Source organism: Poecilia latipinna, unplaced genomic scaffold, assembly GCF_001443285.1.
Source record: "Poecilia latipinna isolate Pla-1442-1.1 unplaced genomic scaffold, P_latipinna-1.0 Scaffold928, whole genome shotgun sequence".
Taxonomy (NCBI): Eukaryota; Metazoa; Chordata; class Actinopteri; order Cyprinodontiformes; family Poeciliidae; genus Poecilia; species Poecilia latipinna.
Genome location: NW_015113544.1, coordinates 108,773 through 130,568, shown reverse-complemented (window position 1 = coordinate 130,568; position 21,796 = coordinate 108,773). Strand labels below are relative to the sequence as shown.

The following is a 21,796-nucleotide window of genomic DNA, read 5'->3' as shown; positions in this document are numbered from 1 at the left end:
CTCTGTGATTTTGAAGCTCGGGTTGGAAACTGCAGCTCAGAGGAGGAGCTGTGCGCGGAAGGCGGGGTTAGGTCCAACAAGGAATTTTTGCACAGCTTAATGGTTGCCGTGGAGATTAAAAGATGTCTCAAACATCCTTCGAAAAGAATCACGACAAGGTATGGTTTTGATGAGGGAATAACATTATAACATGATGTAAAGCTCAAAAAAACGTAGACATAAAACTGCCCATGTAGCATTTGTAGCAAAGTTTAAGAAATGTGGGCATAAAGTAGTTAATGCCTTTGTAGTAGGCATAGCCAGGACAGGTGCAGCGATTTCTAATTTAAAAATGTGTTATTGTGTCGTATCCTGTAATTCTTGGGTCCACAAAGAACCGAGGTGCCGTGCTCAATGTTAGCTTGATATGACGAGTTGGGTTATGGGTTTTGTGGACGCGTGGGTGTCTTTGCTTGCAGTTACTGGTCGATCCATACAGCCTGATCCACACCTGTCCTCATAATGGGACAATCAAAACAGAAAATTGAAGGCAATACTTGGCACACTGCGCGGGCAGCAAGATTCCAGCTCACCACGAGTGGAAATCGGCGTGCTTGAACTCGTTCTTGAAAGCTTAGAACGATAAAGTGCTTCAGCCGAAAACAAGAGAGGGCTTAGTGGAGAGAATGGATGTTTCATCTGGTAAAAAGCCTCGGTTTAAGGTGCATATCAGAGGGAGCGGAGGAGGCAGACACGGGAGGGAACGTGATTCAGAGCTCAGAGACTGATGGCAGCTGTTGATGGGGCGAGTGCTTAGCCCACAATGAGATGGAAATACTATGACTGTGGATCGGAGTGAAAGTAACTTTTCTTTTAAAGATGTGTAGGGAAAAAAATAATGTGAAGGACAAGCTTTTTTTTTTGTGCTTTTTTTTAAAAAAGGGGATTTTACAGGTTTAAATACATTGTGAAGCTTTAATTTTACGTGGGCTTTCAGCTGTGGGCAATGCGAAGGTGATTCATTTTGGGTTACATTGTAAATTGTACTTTAGCATGCAGTGAGCAAGTTTCTTTTTTTATTGAGTGAAAAAAAAACTTCAAACGCTTGTGCAGTAGAAGTGCATAAAAAAAAATTATACTATAAAAAAAATCGTAAGTTCTGGTCTTGGGAATTCCGATTTGATCCACAGTGTTCAAAGATCGATTTAAGTTGTACATCTTTGCACATCTGCATTACGCGGGCGCTCGTCCACCTTATATATTCTAAATAATACTTTTGATATTACTTTATTTCAGAAAAAGCCAGGGAGCTAAGCTAACCTAATACTGGTAGTTTAGGTGCACAAACCTAATTTGGCTATGGAATTAAATTGTTTTAAATAAATGTTCTATATGTTTACACTCTCTATTCCTCTTGTCACCTAATTTAAAACAGAATTTCTAAATTGTCTGAATAGAAAATTTGGTTTCTGAATCAAAAATTATTTCAGAAAGTTAGTTTTGTCACCAACAAGACTTAAGAATTAATGACTTGCAATGTATCCATATGATTAGCATTTTCAAATATGGCTCTTTTCTTGGGAACCACTGTTTGAGGGGACCAGCACTATCAAAATTCTTTATGCCTAAGTCCAACTTTTATTTTTTCTTCTGGCTCTGATTAGTTGTTTTGGAGAGAAGGCACAGGTTATCTGTCTCACAACATACATGGTAACATTTCCAACAAAAATGTAAGAACATATATTTTTTTAAAAATTAAAGTTACATACTGCAGTTTTAAAGCAGTTTTTATCGACGCTACCAAATACAACTCGTGTCCAGTGCTTTCCCTGCTGCTGACCCAGATTCCATAGAAACAGGGTGAAAAGGAGAGACAACCTTATCTGTGAAGTAATTTCCTCTGTCTCTGAGGCAGGCGATGACAGCGCTGCCCTTTATGGTCACATCCAATATTTCAGTGTGGAAACAGGCTCACAGGCCGGGGACGGCAGTACCTTTCCGACGTCTTTGAAGGTTTTAATATCGGTACGGCGCTGCAGGCTGTGAACAAGCTGGGATGGCGAAAACACCAAACCCATCAAGTCCAACAGAAAACAACAACTGCTTTCAATTACGTTCAAGATTACTTTTTTCTAAGTACTGTACCACTTTTTCTACTTTGGATTTTATTTTGGAATTGACATCAGACTGAAATACATTGAGGACCTGCTACTTTATCCTGCTAATTCTGACGCCAATTTGGCTAAATAATTGTTAGATTACTTTGTATAAAATACATTTTTCTGAACATCGTTCTGTCTCTTTAAATGCGTTGGAACACCTTGTAATTTCCTGAGATCTTTATAGAAGATCTTTCTGGGTTTTCTCCCACCAATTTTGCATATCCAAAGTCTGATATTTTTGCTCATTCTTCTTCACAAAAGTGGTCAAGGTCAGTCTGACTGAATGGAAATCAAATGTGATCCTCAATTTTCAAGTCTTGCCACAGATACAATGTCACAGTAGCTGATTTTTCTAGTGACACGGCTAGTTTAGTGTAGCTTAACTGCATACAACTTTATTTTTGGCGCTGTTATGCTAACTCTTAAGGTAAATTATTGAACCATTATCACGGTTCAGTAATTTAATTCTACACGTTGGAAACAACTTTTTAATTCCCCCCTTTCTACTTTATGACGAGTTTTTTTTTGTGCAGTAGTTTGAGGATGATTTTTCTTATCTTTTGACATAATATACATTACTTTTGAGGACAACGGGACCTCAGAAGTAAAACTTTCATTGGAGATGTCAAAGAGAGAAAATAGTGAGACGCACGGTCAAGTCTGCATTGCAATCGCCTCATTCATAATGAAAGATAAAAAGTTTGGAGACAGCTCCCTGCCTGGCGCCTTTCCCTCGTTGGATAACAAAGAGCAAGAGAGGCTGTGATTGGAATACAGAGAGAAATGTGCTGTGCGGGGCGTCCAGGGTGTCAAACTCATATAGATACTTCCAAATCCTTTTGTGATTTAGTTTTATCTTTGCTGTCAAATCCTTGTTGCCTTGAAAAACATTTCTTGTTGTTGTATTAACCTTGCAGATCAGTTCTGGTTCTGGTCTAGTCTGGATCCCCAGAACCAGAAGCGAACGTGGAGAAGCAGCATTTGGTTTTTATGTGCCACTAATCTGAAGCAAAGCAAAATTTTGTCAGTATTCCTCTTATGTCAAAAAAACGCACAATATTGCAACGGTGCTGTTTCCGTGAAATAAGAAATAACATTAAAATCACATGTGAATAAGTTTGCTCACACGATAAGTCGTTAAAAACATGTCGCATTGTGATCCTCCTGCTTCCTGTTGTCCTCTTTTTGTAGTTTTCACCAGTGGCAACTGGCTGTTTCCACTGCAGTTTTGCAAAATAAACCAATTTTGATATCTCAAAATTGGTTTATTGGCTTGTTTTCAATAAACTTTTTATTGGAAACTTGCCCCTTTTTTATTTTCCTTTCCAAAACTGGCATGTTTCCATGAAGCAAATTTATTGTTGTAAAGTCAAATTACACAATTACATAGTGATTGGAAACACGGCGAGTGTAGAAGTCACAGGATTAACCAAGAAGAAGAAATTAGTAACCTGTAGTTTTACTCTCAACAGAAAATACAGTCTAACTTTAAAAACACAAAATATAATAAAAACATACATACCACATAGTAATGGAGAATCTGTCTCCATTGTTTACTTCCAGCGCCTTCTAACAGTGACTGTGTAAAGAAAGGATGGATGAAACGACACTGAAAGAAAGAGAAGAGAGGAAAAAGATGAATGGAAATGGTGATTGATTTGTCAGCTGCGTTGCCCCGGCAACCGAAACCCAAGTCACAGCAGGAGATTTCTGATTCTTTTTTCCCATCGTTGCCTTTTTTTTTTAAACCCCCTTAGGTGTTTGCAGTGAAGATCCAGGATGAGACTTGGGGGTCTCACTGTGCGCAAACAGGCTGCATTCCTGGTGCGTCAAGCTGGACAATAAAAATAACGGAGGTTATGGATGAGACAAAACGCGTGATTTGCTACAGCGTTGATTACTTACCATTTACGTTTCCAAAGGGTAAAAATATGTCAGTTAAAGTTTAACTCTACATTACTTTGTATTATACAGAATAAATCATAACACAACATAAAATAAAGCAGAATGAAATAAAGAAATGAAAAGAAAAGTTTGCACCAGGCATTTGTATTCTTGATGAAAGTGCAGATGGAGACATTCAAGAAGGGTTTAGCAACATGACGTAATCTAATGAAAGCACATCTTTTATGACTGTTGTATGTATCCTAAATATTGAAGGCAGATCTTTTTGAACCAAGCAGGCGCTTTCAGATCAGATCAGAGACAAACACACACCCAGATCTCCTCAAGCGGATTTCTTTAATGAGACAGTAGCTGTGTTTCCATTACAAATGTGGCCAAAACTCTGTCGATATTCCGCTAATGTGGACAAAAACACAATTTTGCAATTGCAGAGATTCCATCAAATAAGAAACACAGTTAAAAATCACACATGAATACGTTTGTTCACAGGATAAGTAAATGAAAAACATGTTGCACCATCGTCCTCCAACTACTGCTTGTTTTGTGGTTTTAGCCATGATCAACAACCTCCGACTGTTGATCATGTGACTTTCGTGATGCAAAAGAAGTTGTTTCCTTTGCTGTTTTACAAAATAACCCGTTTTGATGCTTCCAAAAAAAGAAAAAAAACAAAACAAAAAAAAAAACACCTCATCCTTTCACCAAAACTTTTCTTTTCCTTTTCTTTTCAACAACTCTTTAATTATATGTGTCGTTGCAACTCATATAATTAAAGAGTTGTTGAATATGGTGATGGCAAAGGGAACCAACAACACTAGCTGCGTTTCCATGGACCAAAAAAAATTGCACAATTTGACATTTGTAAAATAAATTAGCTCACTTCCCAATTTTGAGTTTCTGTTAAGAAAAGGAAAAGTTTTGGTGAAAGGATGAGGTGGTTTTTCTTTCTTTTCTTTTTTAAACTGGATTTGGACTTTGACTGGGCCAGTCTAACACATAGCTGAGCCTACTGGGTTTCTTACATGTAGCTCCCATCAACTGCAACCTGCTTCCTTGTTTCCAAAAAAAAAAAAAAAAAATATCCACACGGCATGATGTTGCCACCACCATGGTAGCTCTCTTTAGTGTTTCTCTGTTCTCTTGCCTTTTATGCCACACAGCCACTGTTTCGCCATACCTCATTAAGCTACACCAATTCCACATAGCGGGAGCTGCCAAAATACAGGATATGAGGAAATGTCAGATATTATCCTCTGGCAGCCTTATGTAACCCCTGAGCGTATGTCAGAGATAATCCTCTTATAGGGGAGAAGAGTTGCACCAATAGAGAACAAAACACAGTTTGCCTCTTCTGTCCCCTGCTTTTACTAATGAAAATTGAGGATTTTTTTTTTTCTTTTGCAGGAGCGATGCTGCTGCTGCTGAGTAATCCATGTTGGATGACAAGCCTCTGATCTCTAATCTATGATTACTTTGATGTTCAGAACGATATCCTGTTGGATAAACACGTGTTTGGGAAATAAAATGGACCTACAGGAATGTCCGCAGCACATTGCCGGCCACAATGAGAGTGGTGAGAGAACAGCAGTCAGTAAAAATGTTCCTGAAATATAAGGTCACAACTCAGTCACAAGAAAACACCAACAGTTTGTGCTAGCGCTATTGTATAAAGATTAAATTGTCGCCTCATTTATTCCCCCCCCCCCACCCCCCCAAAAAAACGGAGAGGAGGACGTGCGCCACTAATGATCTTCCTACGTGAAACATTCGTCTTGGATTTTATAGTACCACGTGAAACATTTACTGAGACTTCGAAATTATTTTAATAATAATAATAATAAAAGCTGACTCATGTGAAAGCATCAAAATTAAATCAGCTAAATATTTATCATTTAAAATAATATAGTTTGACCTCTAAATTGACTTCTTTTTAGAATGACTTGTTTTGCAATTGTCTTGAAAGATATTACTCTAATAACATTAGCATCAATTTCAACATTTAATAAAAAATAAAACAAAGAGACTCAAAATAAATAATGTTTATTACTGCAGGTATTAATCTGAGCCTCTGTTTACAGCAAACTGTAGAAAGTACCACAGCAGCATCAATAGAAGAAACCTCATCTATGTGACTTTTATTGTTATTGCACTACACTACAGTGGAGCGTACGGCCTGACATTCATTCATTTCAACATTTTATTTACAATAAAGCCAAAAAAAAAAAAAAGTAAACTCCTAAAACAAGGAGAAATGTAAACAAGGTTTATCATTCGTTACGCTCCGCAGAGCAGCTCCAGTTGCCTACAAAGGAATAACGTTTTATTCTTGCTTGTAATCTACATTCAGGAGCTGAAGCCAAATACTGCTAAAAGTCTGAACAAGAGAGAAAAAGTTGCAAAAATGGCTGCTAAAAGTCCCGTGTGCTGAGGAGTTCTGAGGCAGAGGCTCCATGGTCGCTCTGTGTTGGATGCAGTTCTGTAATTGTCCAACAGGAGGTGCTGGTCTAACATGGCAGGAGGAAGACTTGACGATCCAGTACATGCAGAACTCCTCCACTGTAAAAGAAAAAGAAAAAAAATAAATAAATTGAAAGCCTGGAAATGAGAAAAAGCTTATTTTAAAAAATCCTCTATGGAGCTAAATTGGGGCCATAAAGTTTATTGAAAAGACAAGAAAAGAAAAATCAAAATGAAAGAGATTTGAAACCGAAATGTTCAAAATGACATCAGATTCAAGATTACTTTTCAATTTCAATTGCTTTTTTCAACAAGCTTTATGGCCTTAATTTAGCTCTCTATAATGACCATCAAATATTTGGAAAAAAACAAACAAAATAAATAAATAAATAAATAAATAAATAAATAAAACTAATGTTGGTCTGAAATAGACGACTTCATATTTTTTACTTCTATTTTTCTTGAATTCAACTGCAGATATTTTTTTATGTTTTAGCATTAGATTCAAATATTTATTGAATCATTTCATAGAAAAAATTTGCAATCATTTCAGGAATGGAAAAATCGTTTGAGGGGTGTGTGGTGGTTGCTGTGTATTTATGTCCTTCATCGACCGATCTATAATTGTAGTCAGTTCAGTCTGGAACAATGCAATAAAAAGCCAAAAATCACTTCTGTAAGCCATTTTTGGCCTTAAAAGTGTTAAAAGGAAGTATCTGACGCCATATGAAAAAAATAGAGGAAAAAATATTGAAAATGTAATTGACTTAGTTTTAAAAATATAAAAAAAAAAAACCCAACAGAACACTAATGATCTTACAAAGACAATAATTACTTTCTTTTACAACCAATCCAACAATGTAGCAGACAGTTGTATTCAAGGCCATTCCTTATGGTGGGCCCTGTCTTTCTTCTTTTTCTCATCTTTCTCCTTCTGCAATCGCTCCAACTCGGCCTCATACATCATCTCCTGGATCAGGTACTTCTCTCGGCGCATCCGGTCCCGCAGGTCCTTGGGTAGGTCCGGGATTAGGTACGCAATCAAGGTCTTTATGGCAAAGACCATATGCTGTGGAAACGGAATCAGAATTCAGAGAGCCAGATCTCTGTGATGTAAATTAAACCCCATTTTCAGTGAAATGTGTCAATGAACTCGACTGCTAAGCTAATACTGAACACATGAGGAATAAAAAATATTGGAATAAAAATAAAAGCACATTTTTTCAGATTCTTGTTTGGAACAAGAACAAAATAACACAATCAGAATCAACACAAACAGACCTCAAAAACAATAATGAACGCCAGGCGGGCTGCCAGGACGTGCCAGAACTGCAGAGTGTAGGTGTATGGCTCAGGTGAGTCTGGAGGCTCCCTGTAATCCCGATACCTATTGGGTAAGGTCAAACAAACAAAAAAGACATTCATTGAGGTCATACAAAAAACACTTCCATTTGTCTGATTTCTCCTACTATTTGGAAAGACATATTCTGAATTTGTATTTGGAAATGCAAAATATTAGAGATGCACCAAAAAATAAGCTACAGAGTTGAAAACCCAGTCCTTTCCCGATCGTTAAAACACACCATACCAACCAATTTGTGCTAACCATAATACTCTTCAGTGTGGACGTTGTCGATGAGGGAAGAAGATTTGATATTATTGCTTTTCAGCATTGGTGAGGGGTGAGAAGACTCTTAAATTAATTATTCATTTAAAAATGTTTCTAGCATTTTGGATATCTTAGAGTTCAAAACAGGATCAATACAGCGACAGAATGATTGATGTTTATATGTAGTTGGTTTTGCTAGTTAAGAAAAAAAATAGCTGAAGAAGGGTTAAAATGTCAACTTCAATTGACAATGTGTTGCTAATCAAAAATAGCAAAGACCAGAAATCGCCACAGAACTCTAATTGTTGCATCTCTAAAACATATTTAAAACATGTTTTGAGGCTTCCCCTTTTTTTCAGGTGTTTCGGGCACATCCACACAGATTACAAGGTCCTTTAAACTTCACCTGCAGTACTTCACAGCTTCTTCAAAAAGTTCAGAACCATTGGTTCTTGGCTGGGATCTCTTCTCAAAGTCAGAAACTCGGAAAACAGACAGACTGGCATTTACATAACCCATCATACACCTGGGAAAAAGAAAAGAAATACCACTTAACATATACTGAAACTGACGTCATACACCATGCAACATGGAACAAAGAGAAAAGACGAACTCTTATGAGGTAAGATAACTCTTACCCCTCCCCGGCTCGACCCTGACCGGCACATGGTCCATACTTGTAGGCATAAACGAGACGAGGGATGAAGTCCGAGGTGACTGCGATGACAAAGGCGTTGGTGATGACGGACAAGATGCCGATACCCTCCAGAATGCCATACCAGATTCCTGAGTCAAACAATAGTTAGACACCAAAATAAAGCGTCTTTTCACAGAAGAATTTATAGCCTTTTCCTTACCAATGTCTTTGGCTTGTGATGGAAGAGGTCGCCGCCACTGGGTGACGAACTTGTAGGCGTCTAAACGGATCTCGATGATGTTGTTGATCAGCGCTAAGAGAGGAGCCAAAGGAAATGCGGCCACGAAGATGGTGGTGAAGCCGAACTGCAAAACTGAGACAAAGACAGCACGTCTTCGTTGATCGGTTGAACGGTGCGGTAGGTGTAGTTTCGGCTCCAAGATCTTCCATCATCCAATTTACTTACAGATCTACAATAGTATGTTTACGACTTCACCATGACAACTAATCTAAGTAACAGTGTTAACCAAAAGAAAGAAACTTTCCAAACCGTCCCCTTCAAACAATGCCAAGGTTTTCCTTCATTGACAGCTCTATCCAGTCTCTTCATTGTTTGATTTACTTGTTCCATTCTAAGACTACATAACTGCTTCTATTCCTGCTCAATCGATCCCCCCCCCCCGACCCCAAGTAATCTACCAGTGTGATTGATGTGTACGCTTGCTTACTATCTCTACCAGGCTTTCTCTGACAGTCAATAATGATCTCTGAACATCAATCATTTTCACATACAATACACTCGGTTTCAAAGAGGCATATTTAAATATGGTGTCATATTTACATAAGGAGGAAGACCTTGGAATGTGAGGGGGCATGTTGATGCAGATGAGTTCAGAGAGGCATGGAGAAACAAGGTTACAGACTGCTTCTGAAGTGAATTCAGTATGGAATAGGAGGCCAGGAACAAAAGTCATATGACTAGTGGAGCAGGTTCTGGAGATTTAGGAGGCAGATTTATGAGAGAGCGAGACCCAAAAGAAGAGTTATAATAATCAATGCAGAAGACCGTCATTAAGTAAATGAGCTGAGTAGAATTAGTCCCCAGACCTTTATCCTCATGACAAACGGAAATGGTAGCAATAATTGTATTTAAAAAAAATGAGGCTTTAGAGAGAGCTGACTTTGTTCCAATCTGGAGAGTTTTGTCATTGTTTAATTAGAAGAGGTTTGTGTTGAGCTGACATTTCATCTCAGACAGTTACACAGGGAGATATTTGAGAAAGGTTAGGTGGGTTTAGAGGAAAGGAAGAGCTGGATGTCAGCTGGTCAGTGTTTGAAATTGTTATGGAATTTAGAGACGATATCGCAAAGAGTCGTGTAATATTGAATGTACAAAATGGGGCCAAGAACTCTGAAGAACACAGTTTAAACTTCTTTAATTATTGTCCGACTGTAGGTATGGACAAGTCTATACATTAAGCCTTTTCTTATCCTCTGACTCACAAAGATCAACAAATTTCTGTCTCACTTGAATGGTATGACTTTACCACTGGAGAAAAAAAAAAAGAAAAAAAAACTGTCACAGCACAAATAGATTTTAGTTTTAATCTTGACTTAGAACTTGATTTTATTAGGAACTTTAAGGAATTCAATAAACAATATTTTAGGGATAAAAATAGTTTTCATAAATGCTATTATGTGTTTGTTACCCAAGCAGCCAGATGGGCGTTTCCCATTAATTTAAAAGCTCCTATAGTATTTAGATGGAAGTATTATTGATGCAGTTAGTCTCACAATATATAAACTGTTATTAAAAGGGAGATATTTTTATCTGATTGTGAATTATTTAATGAAATCCTTGTTTCATGAAAACAACTGAGATAATTTTAAATACCACTTTACATACCAAAATAATCCACAGTGTGGCGCTATTTCTCAACAGAGTTTTATTATGAAATCCAATCCTATCATTTCCATAACGCTTTTTAATTAATCCGCACTAAAACTTATTCCACTCTGATGCAAACGCAAAAGAAAAAGAGTGTTTACATGTCCTGTGAATAGAAAGGAAAGCAGCAGCGAATATCAGAGCAGATGGATGTCACAATTACATAACATGTACAGCAGATCAGCTCCATAATGAAAAAATGTTTTGTTTGAATATTTTGATGATACTGGAAGAGATTAAACCATGTAACGCATACAAGATCATCTCAAAAGCCACCCCCGATATGAAATACTGTCTGCGAGGCTGAATATAGAACAGAAACTGAATAGAGGACCGACTTACTCATCTTCAGGTACTCATCAAACAGTCCGTAAGCGTTCATTGACTGCAGGTTGTAGTCCCGCTCCCACTGGGGGAGGCTGGCCTTGGGGATGTGGCCGTGCTCTCTCTTTAACCTCTGCCGAGTCCACCAGTTCTGGATGAGCCTGGAAGAACAATGCAAGGCGACCCAACAGACATGTCACTCCTAAAGTAGTTTGCTGTGTTTATTTAGTTTAGTGCCAACCTGCTGTTGTTAAAAATGATTATAAATCAGTCACGGCTTGTACAATTCCCTTATCTTCAAAGTAAGATGTCAGGACCTTTTTTTTAATGGACAGGCACATTTTATTCTTGAACTGCTGCTGACCAATAGTCATATGCACAATTTGGAGGTGTGTACTTCTCTCCAACTAGAATCCCCATCCACAGGGAGCCAATACTGTAGGCCATGGTTTGTTCATTTAAGGTGATTAGTGAAAGCAGGAGCAAGGATTTTTTTTCCTGACAGTGTGGTTAACCCTGCTTCAGTTTTCTCATTTCTTTATCAACTCTATCGCACCCAGAAGTCAGACACACTACCACCGCAATCAAACACCAGTGGAGTCTTACTACGAAAGTGTGAAATGCTCAAAATAGGTGGGAAACTCTCACCCCATGATGTGAAATAATGTGAAATAATGAGCCCACGGCAAAATGTTTTCAACCTCTGCAACGAAATGGAAGCATTAGATGTTCCGAATTGGTCCAAAATATAGAAAATGTTTAGGACCATTCACAGAGCAACAACAAAACTGAGCAAAAAAAAATGAAGAGAACCTGAACCTACGGGTAGCCGAGCTCCATGAAGTTGTTCCACGTCTGTTTCAGTACCATAATGATGCCCATCTGCATGCAGAGGTCGATCAGGCAGCCACTGGGATGGCACTGCAGCAGCAACAAAAACACATTAGATCAGTAACTACAAAAAATCCTGATCACTAATGAGCGTCATCATTAGTCCATTTGGTTCTGTTAGTAACAATTGCTTGGGAACATGAAGCAATTCCAGGATGCTGGAACCTCATACATTTTTGCCAAAGATTTATTTGGCAAAAATGTTATCCGCTGAACAAAATGTATCTTTTGATTTTTAAGGAAATGTACAGCATGAACCAGTGAGCACAGTCATGTTTCTGCACAGCTACAAAAGGCTGACTTGAACTGTCCTCATCACATTAGAGGAGTTTTCCATTTCCGCAGCTGCAGAATCACAAGAGGGAGCACATTAGCTCAGCAGCAAAAAGTGTCCGCTCAGGTCTTCTGTCCTAGTGGACCAGCTCAGTGCTTTATTTTCCTCGCATGTTCCCAGAAGTAGCACTTACTAAAGATGAGGGTTAAATGCTTGGTGAATGGGTTTACAGTAATAGCCCGATTTCTAATTTCTATCTTCATGAATCCACAATTCTTGGCTACGCCCTCATGGGAAAACTCACTTCCTCCAGCTTCCAGCGATTGATGAGGCGTAGATATGCGCCTGGCCGACCGGTGAATCTGTCAATAAAACAATATTACTGACAATCACAGTCAAACATCTGTACTGATTCAGCAAGTGATCAATAAAGGGCTGAAAAGGTTGTATGAGTTTGATACAGAGAAACTATTATTTCATGTCAGAGGAACATCACTAAAGGAGGTTTTTTTAACACCATTAATATGTATGTAATTCAAGTATCCACATATGTGCTAGCTTGTTCAAGAAAATTAGCTTATTAGCAAATTGCTAACATCAAATGACTGAAAAATAACTGTTTCTGAAATAGCCTTTCACAAGAACAAGCAATGTGTTAATTGATACAAAACATTCACAAGTGCTAATGATATGCTAAAATGACCAGCACCCACATTTCTATGACTTGGTTATATTTTTATATCAATCAATCAATCAATCAATCAATCAATCAAATTTTATTTGTATAGCACATTTCAGCAGCAAGGCATTTCAAAGTGCTTTACATAATTAAAATAAAAACAGCATGTTTTTATTTTAATTATAGATATAGATTATAGATACTTCTTGAGGCAGATGGGTTTTTGGTTTTGTTCAGTCTTCTTGTTAAAGTGAAGTGCTATTTTTTAACTTTCAGTGTCAGCTAGCGTAGCGGTGCTGCAGAGCTAATGCTAGCATTTAGATAAACAGGAAAGAAAAGGGGAGGCTTTGCTTACGTTTTCCTCATTGACAGTTCTCCTGCTAATGACATATTAGCATCTCTGCTTAAAAGAAAGCAGTGTGCTCATTTTCTAATTTTATCAGCAGGAAGTTAAATAACGTTGCTAGCTCCCTCAGCCACCAAAACAGGGCTGTGGCCTTATCATTTCCCCACAAACGTACTTACTAAAAATATACCACAACATTTATTTCAAAAACAAATTATGTACATATTATCAGTGGGTGTTTTGCTGTACATTTGAGATTATATACAGTTAGCTCTCCAGATGTACTACAAAAATGATTAGCAGTGCTCTTTTGCAACATCAATAATACTTCTATTTCAACTTTATTTTTTAGTATTTAGTATTTATCGGAATGCTAAACTTCCTCACCTTCCCAAAAAGAAGGCGATGTAGAAAGTTGAGCTGTTGAGATTGACGAACTGAAAAAGGAACATCTTGAAGGTGAAACTGTTCTCCCACTCTGACTCCGTCCTTGGCTGCTCTGTAGCCACACGAGAAAGAAATAAAGTGCAGTTTATTTAGGTTCCAGGTTTCAGGAACGCCAACATGGACAAGCTTACAGACAGACAGATTTTATTGTCACTCAACTGTACATTTAAAATGCACAGGAAAGGAGTTATGTTAACGACATTTTAAAACTTAAACATGTCTTAAAGTGCACTCACCTAAATTTGTGAGGAAAAGGGCAACTCTTTCATAAAGCTGTGAAAAAAATAGGAACTCAGTACATCAGTCTGTCTATCACATAACGTGTGAAAAAATTTAAAAAGATTACTAACTATGAATACTTTTGCAGAACTCTGTACGCAGAAAGGGTTTCATCAAGCAAACGTTTTGCAGAAAGTTAGCGGTGAGTGACTGACTCACCACGTTGAGGAGCATGATGACGCAGAAGTTGATGCAGACTGCCGTGCCTGTAGTTGCCACCTGAGAGTTGTTCCTGATAAGCGCCCAGCCGAACGCGGCGAAGGTGCTGACGGTGATCACGCGGTAGATCACGATGCCGAACACGGCTGCGATCACCACCAGTATCTGGGAGATCAGAGTAACACAAAAACATGCTGTGTAAGAGAAAAGCTGCTCTACGAGCTGGAAGCTCTTAAGCTGCAGCTCAAGGGAGGAGCTTCGTCTCGAAGGCGGGGCTATGTCCACCCAGGCTTTTTTCACAGCTGAAAGGTTGGCACAGGACATGAAACATACATGGAAGAATTAAGGGATGTTTTTGATGAGGGAATAATATTGAAGCTTAAAAAAGTTGATTTTACATAATACTGCTCCTTTGACAAAAAAAAGTGGAAAACACTTAAGGTATTTACATGTCAACTGCACATTTGTAGAATATTGAAAAGCGTGCAGGTGCTGACCCACTTTCACACATTGCTTCACATATTATTCACAACAACAATAATAAATCATTACATTTTTATTCCCAAAAGTCTGACTTACGGTATCCTGATTCTGTTTCCATTAAACATAAATGTAACACAAAGAATCTAATAACTGGGAGAAAACGGTAAACAGTTCCCATGCAGACATGCAATTTTAAAGATTACATTTAACGAACGAGAAGGTACTTTGTTCTAATGTTACGAAAACTAAGAGATTTAAAAATATACATATAAATACATAATTAGGTGATGGAGAGTCTATGTCTGAAACATTAAATAAACAAGTTGGAAAATTAAGAAATTCAACTTATATTCACATTTAATCGATGTTTTATAGACCCACCATGAAGAATATTCCAGACGATGAGACGAGAAGGCGGCTATACTTGTCTGTGAAGGCCTGGTAGGGCTCTGGCTTTCCAGATATGGGGTTCATCCGCTCCTTCTTGGAGTATTTGGCCTCAAACTGGGGTCTGATTTCATCCTGAATGACCAAAAACAGGGGAGTTCGTGCATCACTTCATGCACAAAACAAAAAAACACAGGAACCGCATAATGAGAGTTTTTAGATGTGCAGCAAATCAACCCAGACGACAAAGACGGGAGTAAAATCCTTTACCTCTTCCTCCTCCCAGTCGATGAGGTCCCAGTCGTACGCCAAGACAGCTCTTCGTCTTTTCCAAAACTCTAGAAAGACTGTTGCTGGAGGAAGAAAAAAATGTAAATTCATTACTCTCATTGCATGTTTTAATGAAGCAGCAAAAAGAATTAGCAGCTAAAGAGTTTTCTCAGTTGCTACATGGTTTTGAGCGAAGCAGGCAAATTTATTAAATTGCCTTCTCTTTTTAAAGGGATAATCAATGTATTTGTCAAGATTACTGTGATTCTGGTCGTCTCTTCTGCATTTTTTCCCGTTTATTCCATTCTCGTCTCTTAATTATCGTTGCACCTCGTCCGCTTTGAAACCAGGACCTCAAGCGACCTACAGTTCAATTCTACTGTAGCAACCTGACCCATCGACAAAAAGTAAGCAAATATTGTTTTATCCTACAAACATTTATTTCTTAATAGGTGACAAATATTTGCTTATTAAAAGTGTTCTACTTGTATGCATAGGTGTTGTTATACGTGCTGGTAAATTTTTGGGCAATTGAAACAGACTAATGAAACCGTCTCATGATTGGTGTACTCACTAGTGAATACAGTAAATATTATTTCAGTCTTTATTTCTTAATTCAGAAAATCTTCTATTGCTGTTGCACATCAACTGTACTACAAATGTAACGTTGTTCCAGTATGTTTGTTCAGAGCGAGGGACATGTTAACCATTCAGGTCCAGATTTGACACCGGACTTGAACGGGCCTGGAGGTTTTCCGACCTCACGGACTCAGAGGTCGTCTGCAAAACGTTTGTCGTTCAGAGGAAACATTTCTGGACTCAATGAAGCTATTAAATATTTCCAGACCAAACTTTCACAACAAACTCAATTTTCCGAACCTGAAATTTCGAGCCCATGTCAAGTTTAGCTAGATCTGGGTTTACTCGGTTTGCCTTAAACCGACCCTGAAGAACATGATTAGGTTTGCATTTAAAAAGCCTGATTCAATCATTTTAACGACTATAAAGTGGTGGTTATTCCCAGAGCAAGTCCTGAGGCAGAGGTTGTGTGTTGCGTCTCTGATCAAAGTCCTGTGGATAGCTTACTCATTGAACATGTTTACCTGCCCCTCTGCTCTAATCACTGCCCTTTATTCTCTCAGTCTCTACCCTCCTCTTCACTGCACTCTGTCCCTCTGCCATGTCCAGATCCCCGATTAGCCCTCAGAGGAGTGGGATGTTTTGAAAGAGAAAGGCTCAGCTGTCTGGGAAGGGCCCAGCTTTCCACTGGGAGCCAGCAGGGAGGACGTACCGGAGGGCCATAATGAAGGGATTTGAGCACATTCTCCGTTGCTAGTGAACCCAAACTATATCCATCGGGACAGCAGAAGAGCTGCGAGGTCGGTACGCTTTCCATCTGAGTTTCCCCTTGCTGCAGAACTTCTCTCATCTCAGATTCGTCTGATGTTTTGAGTCTATGCCACGACTGCTGCTTGTGCATAATATCTGTAAGTTGCAATTTGGAGTTTTTCTTTTTTTTAAACTCATCTCCCTGTAAGTTAGCAGCATTTATTTGAATCAAAATGAATTCTGCACAATGGAACCAAAATCTATTTCTCTGGAGAAGCCTTTATCTGCCTGTCATTCAGATTAATGATTGTTTTCTGAACTTCTTAGCCAGCGTCGATCTGCTCCCATCCTCGCAAGATTCCCACACATTTGAAATGTTTCAGTCGAGGATGTAGTTTTGTTTGCTCCTAAAGGTTTATTTCTTTGTTCTAAAGCCTAAAATGAGTAATAAATTTTGAGTTTATTAATTTAACTATAGTTCACAAAGGGTCTTGCAGGCTTTTACGGCTCTAGACAAATTTGATTTATCACGAATCAGAGTAAAAATGACTGTATAGTTGTCTGACCTCTGACCTAGCAGCTCATAACAGTGCAGAATTTCACAGGTTTACTATTGATAGATATTTTGGTAAATTAAATCTCAGATAAAATAAACTTTTAGCTATGTAAACTTTTTTTTTTTTTTTTTGCTTCAGGTTGGCCGTTGGAGCAGACGGGAAGCGGTGCGATGGGATTCATTCAGGACCAGAACCAGAACCTGACGCTGGCCGTCGTACAGACAGACATCGCTTTCAGGGAAGTCGCTGCATCGTCAGTCGGTACTGGACTATTTTCAATCATCTCCTAAAAGCTGTTTTTGAGCTGTTCTGTTTATTTCGATGATCACAGTTGTAGTAAGCACAGAAAAAGAAGAATGGACAATATTATAATAATTTCTAAGCTCAGTGAGAACACCAGGTCTGGTGAACTGTTAGCCACTAATGCTAATGTTGGACCTACTTGGTGCTAAAGGGCCATTTTACACCTTATAAAGAGTCTGGATCACATTATATCACCTCTACTGGAACTGGATAATTTTACTCTGGGTTTAAAATAACACATCCAGCTTATGGCTTTATAAGATCAAGATACAGACAGGATGTAAGTGTTCAACAGGATCTGCATTCAGGTATGAGGCAGCATTTATGCTAAAGGAATGTAATTATTATTGAATAGTGAATTTAAAGTTGATGTTTCTTTACATTGTAGCATTATCTGTGGTTAGCATTGCCATTGGTTCATGCTCTTTGGGGCACTGTAGCATGGAGAAATTTGGGAACCCCTATTGTAGGCTACTTAAAATCCCAGAGAGGTGGTCAGGTACGTTGAGTGAAGAGGTCTGCAACCTTCTGCAGACCTCCAAATGTGGTGTTGCCTTCAGATTAGCTCAAGAACAGCGCATAGAGAGCTTCATGGAACGGGTTTCCATGGCCCAGCAGCCGACTCCAAACCTTTAAATCTCCGATTCTCATGCAAAACGTCCGACGCTGTGCCGCAAAGAGCAGAGGCGTGTTCGATGTCTTTGTCAGGCCGTTGCCAGGAGAACAGCACTTGTCTCCCTGCATTGTGTCAAGTGTAAGTCACTGTGGTGTTTGGCTGTTTTTCAGGAGTCGGGTTCACTTTGGTGATGCCAATGTTCCAACAAGGCCATGCAGCAAAGCACAGGGTCAATAGAGAGATGGATTGATGAGTTTGGTGTGAGAAAATCCAGATTTTATCTCCACAGAACAGCTTTGGGATGCATTAGAACTGAGAGCCAGGCTTTCCTTTGGGATGAGGACAACGTCCACATGCATAGATTATTTGGACACGGTTGCCACAGCAACATATCACTTGTATTTCCCGAAAATACTGAAAATGGTGTGCAGTGTAAATCCGTCTCCCTGTTCTCTGTTCCTCCCCCTCAACAGGCAACAGCACCATCATAGCGCTGGGCGTGTTGACCTTTGCCCTGCAGCTGTGCTTCATCCTGCTCTTCATGCTGAGATGTTGGAGGCTAGAGCGAAGAGTTCAGGAGGCTCTCCAACAACCAGACTCTGTTCACAAGCTCAGCGGTGAGTGATTTTGTTGCAGTGGTTCGTGTTTGATTCAACATGCACACAGAAGGGCTGCAGACAGCCAGATGCCCTCCTGCATAAATAAAAGGCAACCAACCACATTTCGTTGGGATTTTTTAGGCGACAGACCTTCCACTTCACCTAACTGTGATACATAATTGCTTCAAATATAGAAATCTAGCATTTATTTTTATTCAGTCACTCTTATTCTGAAACCTATTTTCTGTAGGTCTAACACAAAAAAATCCCATTAAAGTACATTGAAATTTTTGTGTCTGAACCATATGTGAATGTATTGCTGACTTATAATTAGTCTAATTTTGTATTTTCTTAAATTACTCAGCAGTTCTTAGAGGACAGTGAATTTCATTTGGACTTTTTCAGGATATAAAATTATTTTTCTTATTTGTGTCCCTTTAGGGCTCCCATACTATTTCCCTGACGGTTGTAAACAGAACTCAGATTTGCTCTACAATGATTCTTCTGATGGTACATCACATTCCACATCCTGTGCAATAGAAAACTACAAAGATCCAGAGGATTCTGCACACTCACCATCTATACCCTGGGACCTTGTACAGCATTGAAATAATAGCATTTTTTTTTTTTTTTACATTTGAATTTGCTGTGATTCAGTCATTCCGTATTCTTTTGATATGCGGCTGACGCAAATATGCATTGTATATGAAAAAAAAAACACAAAGTGGAATTTCAAACAAGTTTTTTAAAGAGGGTTAAACATGATTAAAACTAAAAATTATTTAAATTGTCCATAAATATTAAAACACTACAACATTTTTCATGTGACTTCATCTGACAAAATAAATGGAAGAAATTGTTATGCTTTAATTGTGACATGATTTGTCATAGTTTAAAGCTCTTATTTTGAAGGGCCTCTTAGCCTGTCATGTTGGAAGAATTGGCTAATAAAAATGTTTTTGGCTAATTGTGAAAATGTGGTTTCATCGATTTTGTGACTCGTAGAAATTAAAAAACAATGAGGGAAAAGATACAAATGACTTTCAGTCACTGTAAACATACTGTGGTTAGCTAACCATTAGCCAAAGCTAGCATCTAGCATTGCCAACTTTCACAAACTGAAATAAAGAAAACCAGGTCATAGAAATGTCATTCAAATAATGCTTAATTTTTTTAAAGACTTAAAAAAGAAGTACAGACAAGAATTTAGTCAGTTTTTTTTAAATTGGAGTATTAGATGTTTATTATAATTTAGCCACACTGGCTATGCAAGGTATTAAACATTACTTAATCTTATCCTTTTGTACTTCATAGCTGCAATTTTGCTCATAAGTATAAGTCTGTGTTATTACTTTAAATCCAAAACATGCAATTTGTCGAGGTATTTTATGTAGATGCATGCTTTAATTGCAAATAACATGCTATTAATGACTAATGAAGGGAACAACTGAGAAAAAAAAGGATGGATTGATGAAAAACGGTTTCAAAATGAATGTTTCCTGTTCTGCAATCTGCAGGATTTTTTCCAGGTCACCAAAAAGGTAACAGAGACTAAAATGAACAGTTATTAAGATTTGTTTTTAATATTTTAATTTAATTTTTTTTTCATCAGTTTTCATAATATTGTAGCCTAATATTAGTTTTCCAGTATTTTGATTTAATCTCACATCATGTTGATCACAGTCTCCGTCTAACTGTCTCCTCTGTGAGTGAATCAATATCCTCGTCCCAAACCTTCCCGTGTTTCACATTCCAACAGTCAACAAGATTAAAAAAAAAAAAAAAAAACTTCTGATTGGACAGAGAAGATAGAAGCCTGGACTCTCGACCAATGAGGAACCTGACGTGAGATTTGAGGTAAACAGTGTCTGTTTTGAGCTGCGGCTTAAAGCGTATAATCCTCACCTTAAAATAGATTTTCACTGACACCGTATCGCACATCAATTTAAAACGGGACAGCCACAACTCGTCACGTTTCAGGGTGAAATGAAGTGATTTTGAGAAAAACAGCTCCGTGTTTTTACTCAGGTGTTCTTTGTCTGATGTTCTGAAACATTTCCGCGTCACAAAAAGAAGCAAAAGCCGCAAGAACCCTGGAAGGAGGGCAACGCATTTCCCTGACACCAACACTGCAGTTCAGCTTGAGGTTTTGAATTTCAGCTTTGACTGAGCCGTTAGCCTGATGGTGACGCTAAACTCGGGCGACAAGACGAGATCTCACAAGACACTGGGAATGTTGGGGAACAGTTTAACAGGGACTCACCCCACACTGCCATGAACACGGCAAAGAAAACAGTCGCTCCATTGTCAAAGAGATGGGTGACCTAAAAATACAGACAGGGCTTTGTTATACTGTCAAACAAATGCATGAATGATCAGTTCTTCCTCAAACACTTGAAAGCACAATGGGTAGAATCACACTGCACCAATCTGATGGCTGAATAACTGATTAAAAACAATAAATATATTTGTTGTTGAGCCTATATGGCTATTTACTCATTAAATGCTACCTCAAAACAGGCTTAAATGATTAAACATTAAATGTATTATTATTATTATTATTATTATTATTATTATTATTTTTCTTTACATATCCTATCCAGTAGTACAATAGTAAGGAAGCAACATATGCAATAACAACTTCAGTATAAATGAAAAGCATAAACATTTAATTAAAATTAGGCCTGTCACAATAACAAATTTTACGGAACGATAAATTGTCAGAGACGTTGTTGCGATAAATGATAATATTGTTGTTTTGGGACCATTTTCAAGCAATATAATGGTAATGACATAATAATGGCAAGAACACGTTGTCAAATATCAATAAACTTTAAATTCTAATGAACATTTAACACTGGAAGTGGAAAACTTTTTAAATATCCAAACTAAACAAAAAAAAACAAAAAAAAGAATGATGAAGTCTTTGAAGTCTTTGTAAACAAAATTATCCTTAAAAAAAAAAAAAAAAAAAGGTCTAGTTGAGACCAAAGCACCAGACTGAAAACTTTAATCATCCGGTATTTAGTAGAAATAGAGAGAAAAGAGAAAAACGATGAATCGTGCAAATGGAAATGATTGAGTTCACTTCAATTTCTCATGTGTGAAATTGGTTTATTGCTTATTGCGACAGGCCTAGTTAAAGTACCACATTTA

General features: G+C 38.1%; 1 protein-coding gene and 1 long non-coding RNA gene across 4 annotated transcripts in view; one reads left to right on the top strand and one right to left on the bottom strand.

Annotated features, from left to right (window-relative positions):
- The window catches only part of LOC106957709 (uncharacterized), a 62,295-nt gene extending 56,023 nt beyond the window's left edge, over positions 1-6,272 (top strand). The window contains exon 2 of the long non-coding RNA XR_001427008.1: positions 5,451-6,272. This is a non-coding gene — a long non-coding RNA (uncharacterized LOC106957709). The remainder of the gene's footprint in view (positions 1-5,450) is intronic.
- The window catches only part of LOC106957704 (anoctamin-4), a 49,234-nt gene continuing 33,508 nt past the window's right edge, over positions 6,071-21,796 (bottom strand). For 2 of the 3 annotated variants that reach the window (XM_015049135.1, XM_015049137.1), the window contains 15 exons: positions 20,904-20,964; positions 15,237-15,319; positions 14,961-15,101; positions 14,097-14,261; positions 13,895-13,931; positions 13,599-13,710; positions 12,491-12,548; positions 11,845-11,942; positions 11,040-11,182; positions 8,970-9,122; positions 8,751-8,898; positions 8,519-8,638; positions 7,785-7,890; positions 7,339-7,572; positions 6,071-6,602 (listed from right to left, as the gene is read on the bottom strand). In XM_015049135.1, coding sequence (XP_014904621.1) covers positions 7,381-7,572; positions 7,785-7,890; positions 8,519-8,638; positions 8,751-8,898; positions 8,970-9,122; positions 11,040-11,182; positions 11,845-11,942; positions 12,491-12,548; positions 13,599-13,710; positions 13,895-13,931; positions 14,097-14,261; positions 14,961-15,101; positions 15,237-15,319; positions 20,904-20,964 — 1,617 coding nt within the window. In that variant the 3' untranslated portion in view covers positions 6,071-6,602; positions 7,339-7,380. The remainder of the gene's footprint in view (positions 6,603-7,338; positions 7,573-7,784; positions 7,891-8,518; positions 8,639-8,750; positions 8,899-8,969; positions 9,123-11,039; positions 11,183-11,844; positions 11,943-12,490; positions 12,549-13,598; positions 13,711-13,894; positions 13,932-14,096; positions 14,262-14,960; positions 15,102-15,236; positions 15,320-20,903; positions 20,965-21,796) is intronic. The other variant, XM_015049136.1, reaches the window with a different exon arrangement.